At 38.5% G+C, this 8,267-nt stretch overlaps 1 protein-coding gene across 1 annotated transcript in view; it reads right to left on the bottom strand.

The window, feature by feature from the left end:
• Positions 1-4,524: 4,524 nt before the first annotated feature.
• LOC126162428 (aconitate hydratase, mitochondrial-like) overlaps positions 4,525-8,267 on the bottom strand; it is a 171,195-nt gene continuing 167,452 nt past the window's right edge. The window contains exon 15 of the mRNA XM_049918930.1: positions 4,525-4,833. Coding sequence (XP_049774887.1) covers positions 4,693-4,833 — 141 coding nt within the window. The 3' untranslated portion in view covers positions 4,525-4,692. The remainder of the gene's footprint in view (positions 4,834-8,267) is intronic.

The raw sequence follows: 8,267 nt of genomic DNA, 5'->3' as shown, positions 1-8,267 counted from the left end.
AAAATCATACTAACTTCAGTATCTGGGTTTATAAAAGAGTTAAGTGGATAAAATGTACGTAAACATTACGCACGTCTTTACGTGCTATAGTTTACTGAAAAACTCGTTTCGACATTTTTAATCATTCACAAGATAAAACTGGTGTAATTCACATGAGATTCTCTCTCTCTCTCTCTCTCTCTCTCTCTCTCACACACACACACACACACACACACACACACACACACACACAGTACTAACGGAAAGAAATCGCAGCTCCAAGGAGAAGTTGTGCAACGTTGTGACATAAACTTAAGTTGGTAGGCATGTTTTTAGATCCGAAAGATGATGTCTATTAAAATTTCGCGCCAGCTGGATAAGAGTGGCGCTAGTAGTGCCACTATGAGAATCGAAGTCAGGTTTACTTTAAATACATGTTGTAACAGTCGTGAGACATACACAGACAAAAGCAGACATAACGTATGTCTGCTTGTGTCTGTTATGTGCGGATGGATACGTGTGTGTATGCGAGTGTATACCTGTCCCTTTTTCCGCTCCCGGGATTGGAATGACTCCTTACCCTCTCCCTTAAAACCCACATCCTTTCATCTTTTCCTCTCCTTCCCTCTTTCCTGATGAAGCAACCGTGGGTTGCGAAAGCTTGAATTTTGTGTGTGTTTGTGTTTGTTATTGTTTCTATCAACGTACCAACGCTTTCATTTGGTAAGTTATATATTATATATTATATATTTGTGTGTGTGTGTGTGTGTGTGTGTGTGTATGTGTGCGTGTGTTTGTGTGTTGGGAAGTTGTTAACGTCATACTTGGCAATCTCCTTTTCATAAAGAAAATTTGTCAGCTATTCGAAACAGTTTTTTAATTTTTTTTTTTTGCCAGACTTAAAAATTTATTATTGAGAAAGCCTTTTAAAATAAAAAGATAACCTTAGCAGTGTGTGTTATTTCAGCAGCACCTCCTGGCCCCTACTTCCATGATAGCATTTTTGGAATAACATGTGTACTTGAGTGTACTTGAGCTGTTGTTTGTGAACCGCCCTAATTGACGGTTCAGTGGGCAAATGCACTGTAGGATAGGTAGCTCACCAGGACTACGCCATACATATGTACGTCCATCACTCGCAAAGAGGCAGAACCTATTGTACTGAATCTGGTCTACAAAAGTGGAATGTTCGACAGACCACTGATGAATGCAGCGGGACACTGCCAACAGATTGTGCCCAGTACATGCAGTAATCTGTCGAAACGTCTGTTCAGCTTTGCTCAGGCCCACAGCACAATGCCGTTAAAATGGCTGAAGCTGTTCAGCAAGAGCAAATGCTAGTAGGTGTGGCATGGTTATACCCTGGAATGAATGTTACAAACACTGTTCACTTCTAAACTCGGCACAGTTACTGTCTGCAAAGTCAGAACAGAGGATGCACAGTTGAGCACTAATGACAGTGAAAAATGAATCACTAATACTACAACCCTTCAATGTGTACATGTGATACCCTGGTGCCACTGAATGCAGTATTGAGAATGCTGCATTATTTTATCTGACAAGATATAGGAAAAGTAACAAATTACTGCCTGGCAGCTGCAACTTATTATGCATCACTTCCAGCTGTCCCTCTCTGTGACGGATGGCTCTTTGCCTACCATCAAGGCTCTGGCTGGCTCTGGAGGCTTGCTCAGTCTGATATGGCCTGTTTGTCACAGGCTTACCTACCTATTGCATCAGCTCACTCTCTTTGCTGAATCCCACATTACCATGGAAGGAGGAGAACTGATTTGGTGATTTGATCCAGAAGCTAGCACTTCTTTTTCAGTGTCTGACTATGTGAGCATACACATTTTGCTACTGTGCTGGACACCTGCAAAGCGAAGTGGCCTACACGGGTTCTCACAGAGTGGGAATAACAGCAGGAGGTCATTCTAGGGGCGCACAAGAGCGCTGTGGAAGAGCTCAAAGCAACACGCATTCTGTATGTCATGAAAAACACGAAAGTTTGGTGAAGTCTGATCAGTGAATAAGGAATGAGCATTCAAAACAAGCTGTTAGATGTTGGAAAGAGTATAGTTCATAGGAAACAGTAAGAAAAGATGACTAGCTTTCTGATTGTGATATCAAGAAGACTAATAATGTCCACAATAGCAGTAGGACAAGCTTTGTGCCACCCATGTTGCATCGTTGCCAAATGTATTCAAGATGGCAGATCCAAGAATTCCCTCCAGCACTACTTCAGACATTAGTCGAGTCCATGCCACATCATGTTGTGGCACAACCGTGTGCTTGAGGGGCCCTACATGATATTAGACAGGTGCACCAGTTTCTTTGCCTCTTCAGTGTATATTATGAACCACAGTCGAAAAAATATAACTGTCAATGAATTAAGAACTACAGTTTTAAAAGTATTTTATTCTAATTTCAGTTTATTTGCTTTTAATTTGCTTATCAGCTCTGTGTTAACAAATGACTTATGAGCTTCTTGCTGTATGTTAACAATTATATAAAAGAAATTACTCAGAAAAAGGTTGTGAATTTTAATACTTCTTTGTCTAAAATAAAATCATTTTTGATATTTTAAGTATCAAACCAGCTTAAAACAGTAGGTTTTGAAGGTTTTTTCCTTAACTTTCAAGGGGAGGACCCCTGGTTCTTCTTTCTCTTCTAGGTAACTGCCTCCACCCACAAAACTTCATTAATCTGCCCCTGCACTTGTTCAGGTTTGTATACATACAATACTTGTTCTACATACTTCAGTACAAGATGACAACTCAGTGTCAGCATCGATCATGTTGACGACCTTAATAATGTAGAGCAACATCAATCACATTGATGACCTTATGCATGTTGAAATACAGATAGCAATTTGTACCATAAAATATAAGCTGTTACAAATTGGTGGAAACACTGAAGACTTGTAAAATGCATACTCATTACAGGTGTTTGCAGCAATTAATTTAATGTAAACAGAACCAGTCTCTGCATAACACTTATTACTTTAGTCTGAATTCAGCATCCCCTGTGAGGAATGAAATAAAAAATTACATAGCTCAGTGACAAAGCATGTACAAAATTTTCGAAACACTCAGAATGCCCTTATGTCTTAGTTATGAACCGAGCATGGTGGCGCAGTGGTTAGCACACTGGACTCGCATTCAGGAGGACGACGGTTCAATCCCATCTCCGGCCATCCTGATTTAGGTTTTCCATGATTTCCCTAAATTGTTTCAGGCAAATGCCGGGATGGTTTCTTTGAAAGTGCACGGCCGATTTCCTTCCCAATCCTTCCCTAACCCAAGCTTGCGCTCCGTCTCTAATGACCTCCTTGTCGATGGGCCGTTAAACACTAACCACCACCACCATCTTAGTTATGAGGTGAGTAGTGTCTGATGAGAGTGAGAAAATCTTCAAATTGATTATCATATTTTTTATGTAGCTATGCTTAACATGTTCATATGGTGGAAGTATCATTTTCTGGTACAATGATTGTGCCACCATGGAGTAATTACTTGTAAACAGATCACATCTAACTACCAGAGATGTACAGATGTCTCACTAATGGTAACACTGGTGATAATCAAGTAAGAGTAGAACAAAAATTGTTACAGCACTGTTTTACTGTTACACCACTATTCAATGTGGCAGTTATACTGTAAACGAAAGAGGAAAATAGTGCATATTTATATGTTTTGAGTGCAAGTTCAGTTTTGTTATAGTAGCTTGACATCGAAATGAACTTTCATTTTATAAAAATAGTTCAGCTTCATATTACATAATTAGTTAAAATGAAAGTTATTTTTATAGAATTTTCAGATATATCCTGAGGTGATCAGTAATATGCAGAACTGATGCAAGAATTTAATAGTAACTTGAATTCAGTATTAATATGTATGAACTTCGATACAAGAGTGAACTATGTGTAAGCAGGGTCAGATTCACAGGATTGCCAAATGTTAGAACTTGATGGAAAGGACACTTGCAGTTACAAGAAAGCCTTTAAATTCCTATGTAAAAATGGAAAACTGACATTTCTCATTATGGACAAGAGGCTTCTAAGTACTAGGCCAAATTTGAATGTATTGTAGAGCCAAGAACTATAGTGCTTACACTACTTTCTGATACGTAACATTGTACCTACTGAGGTATCTGCAGTCATTATGTTTAAGTCTACCTGCTACAATGGAACCAACTGCCTGTAACTACAAAAAAGGTATCCTGGAAGTACAAATGCCACAATGAAAGATTCTGAGGAAGTGTAATGCTGTATCACGAGATGTGGAAGATCCTTGAAACTGAAGTTGTTCAGAAATATCTTTGTTCTATAAATAAACATCAAAATGACTTTGGAAATACATAGATATCTATAACACATAGTTCTCATATCACAAAATTGAAATATATTACATCTTAAAATCATAGATCAAAATTCAACTTACATTATTTTCTGCTGGACTGGTCAATTAACAACACACATTTTTACAGAAACTAATAAGATGTACAATTTCAAAACATCTGAAATAAAAAGTGAGTATTACTTAAGCCAAAATTGGCCTACTTGATAGAGCATAAATTATTACACAAACAAAATGTTCAATAATATGACTATAAAACAACACAATCAATGTACACACAACACTAGCCATACACAGTAATTACAGTCCTTAGCTGTCTTCTTGTTGCACCAGTAACAGACCATCATCCATCTGTCTACTTCCCTGCTGTAATTTCCTTTATATAGTTAAGGGCACTGCCAGCCTTGAACCACTGTATTTGCTGTTCATTTAGTGTGTGATTCAACTGTATTTGTTCTTTTGTGCCATCTACATGTTTCAATTCTGCTCTCACAGGCTGAAATATTTTGTGATATTTTAAGCAGTGTACAGTGTAATAAATAAATGAAGGGAGCAAAGCTTTATAGGAAATAACAAATAAGCAAGAGAAATATAATATTGTCTTCATGATTAGTATCAAGTGTAAACTAAAAAATCATTGAAACTTCCTGGAAGATTAAAACGATGTGAAGGACAAGGACTTGAACCCAGGACATTAGCAAAGGTCTCTGTCTGGTACCCTGTTTTAATATGTCAGGAAATTTTCATATCAGCACACACTCTGCTAAGAGGGGAAAATTCATTCTAGCAACATCCCATAGGCTGTGGCTAAGCCATGTCTCTGCAATATCCATTCTTCCAGGAGTGCCACTCCATCAAGATACACAGGAGAACTTCTGTGAGGTCTGGAAGGTAGGAGATGAGGAACTGGCAGAAGTAAAGCTGTGAGGATGGTTGTGAGCAGAGCTTTGGTAGCTCTGCTGTCGTAGCATTTGCCCACAAATGGCAAAGGTCCTGGGGTTCAAGTCCAAATTTGGCATACAGTTTTAATCTGCCAGGAAGCTTCATATCAGTGCACAATCCATTGTAGAGTGAAAAATTTACTCTCCAAATTTAGTCCACGACATAAGAATATCACCAGTTATATTTTTTATTGATTTACAAAGCCCATAAATCATATGATGTATATTCATGGAGTTATATGGCTGATAATAATAATCGTATAGTAAAAAGCTAAATAAAGATAGGGCACTTACAGCAACAAAAATGATTAGTACTTACAACAGTAAAAGTACCATCTAAAATGAAAATTCTGAAAACACATTGTGACAAAAATGAAACTGGCTGTGAAATACAAACATGGCAAAATGCCCCAGGCTAAGTTACTATACAAAAATACAACCACTACATACTAATAGATACTGCGCTTAAGATATGTATATCTACCCATTGCTCTTTTCATATATGATAGCACGTTGTGGTCATTAAACGTTGGATAAATCCATGACATGCAGGTCAAAACTTGCAAGAGACTTCCCTCCAACAAATGTACAAAATGGAACACGTGAAGGCTGTGTTAAAATCTTCGGATTGAAACATTTTTGGATTGAAATTTTGTAATAAATTCAGCTGGGAGGAGCATAGAACATAACTACTGAAATGCCAGCAAAAATATTTGTTTGCTATGCAAATGTTGTCAGACACAGAAGCTGTAATAATGAAAAGCTGGGATCCTTTCCTCAGTTTCATTCCATAATGTCATCTGGTACCTATCCTGTTGCATCAAAGCAAGATTAAGTTTACTGAGTCAAAAATGATATAATCTAAATTATCAGTTGTGTAAATAGTAGAATATCTTCTGAAGCCTATTCAAGGAACCAGGCATAACAACTACTGCAATTTTTAATGACCAACAGCACAGTTCACTGAATCAATACCAGGAAGATCAAAAATCTTCACAGTAATAGCACGTAAAGAAAAATTCACTTGAGAAAACCATAAAATTATGAAACGGAATTTCTGGCTAGTACTTATCTTCAGGGAATCAAAATGTTAGCACTACCAATAGACACATATAACAGTATGTAAAACTAACAGGTTTTGGAACTAGTAATTCTGCTATTTGGAAGGTTCCAGTTGGGGGAGCAGTTGGAATGACTTTGAGCTGTTCCAGCAAGGGAAAGAGGGAGAAAAGAGGGATAGGTTGGGGAAGATTCCAAAGGAAGGGCAGGTCACTCAGACTGCAAGATGAAAGGGACCCATTTGTTGCCTGGATGAGAGATGACATAAATGAAATAGTAGGCATTGGAGAGAGTAGGAGGTAAATGATAGTACACTGATAAGTACTGTGCTAGGTGAAGAGGATGAAGTGAGAAATAAGAAAGGAGTAAGAGTAAAAGCAATTAACTGAATATATTTGTGGTGTCTGAGCTTTCTGACATCAACAGTATAAGCTGAAAATTTGTGCCAGACTGGGATTTGAACCTGGGTCTTCTGCTTACTAGGCAGATATGTGAAAAACTGCATCCAGCCACAGTGGTCATCGCAGCTACACTGACAACCCTTGCATGCCTCCCAGCAAACCCAAATTCTCAATTTATCCACACACTAAAGATGTAGAGCCCCTTGGCCATTATCCTCATTGCTCGCGGCATTTTGACAATTTCCGTAAGAGTCTGAGCATCACGTGCATCTGCACTAGAGTGATCAATTGGTCATCTTAACCATAATTATATACACAGTGTCTGTTCTTTAAGATATTCTCAAAACAATAGACACATTTTGATGCCACAGCTATTATGAATCAAGACACAAAGGAATTAATGGTGTCAGCTGCAAGTGAACACTGTTCAGAATAAATGGGGAAAGTTGAATATTGGTGGTGGACTGGGATTCAAACCCAGGTCTCTCACTTACTAGGCAGACTTGCTGATCACTGTGCCATAGTAACTGCACAGACTACCCCAGCACACCTCCCATCAGACCCAGATTGTCAACTTATCCACACATTATAGATGTAGTGGCCCTTGCCCATTACCACATTTCTCATGGGATTTTGCCAATTCCCGTAAGAGTTTGAGCATGATGTGCATCTGCACAAGTGACCAATTGGTCATCCTCACCTTAATTGTATATGTGGTTTATGTCCTTTTGGACATTTCTGAAACAACAGACACATTTTGATCCCACAGCCATTATGAATCAGGACACAACGGAATTAATGACATTAGCTGCTAGCAGACATTGATTTAAATCAACAGTAAATATTGAAAATTTGTGCTGGATTGAGATACAAATCTGGTTCTCCTGGTTACTAGGCAGATGCACTGACCACTGCAGCTACTAGACACAGTGTTCCTCTAAACTGCACGGACTACCCTAACATGCCTTCCATCAGGTCCAAATTCTCAACTTATCCATGCACCACAGATGTAGTGCCCTTTAGTCATTATCCTCATTACTCATGGCATTTTTCCGATTCCTGTAAGAGTTTGAGTGTGGTGTGCATCTGCACTGAAGTGGTCAATTAGTCACCCTCACATTAGTTATATATTTTAATCCATAGCCATTACAAACAAGGCACAAAGAAATTAATGACATTAGCTGATAGTGGACACTGATTTAGATCAGTGGGGAAAGTTGAATGTTTGTGCTGGACTAGGATTTGAAACCAGGTCTTCTGCTTACTAGGCAGATGCATTGGCCATTGAGCCATCCAAACAAATCTGAACTACAGGAGCATGCCTCCTGTCTGACTCAAATTTTCAACTTATCCACACACTTCTGATGTGGTCTCTCTTGCTCATTATACTCATGGCATTTTGCCGATTCCTATGGCTTTGAAGTGGACAGTTATTCTATAACTATTCATGTGCTGAGTCTGTTTAGGGATTTTATTTCCTATTCAAAACACTCTGCAACAGACACTCATTTGTTGGTATGCAACACACA

This window comes from Schistocerca cancellata, chromosome 2 (genome assembly GCF_023864275.1).
Source record: "Schistocerca cancellata isolate TAMUIC-IGC-003103 chromosome 2, iqSchCanc2.1, whole genome shotgun sequence".
NCBI lineage: Eukaryota > Metazoa > Arthropoda > Insecta > Orthoptera > Acrididae > Schistocerca > Schistocerca cancellata.
The sequence above is the reverse complement of the archived record's forward strand: the minus strand, read 5'-3'. Positions and strand labels throughout refer to the sequence as shown.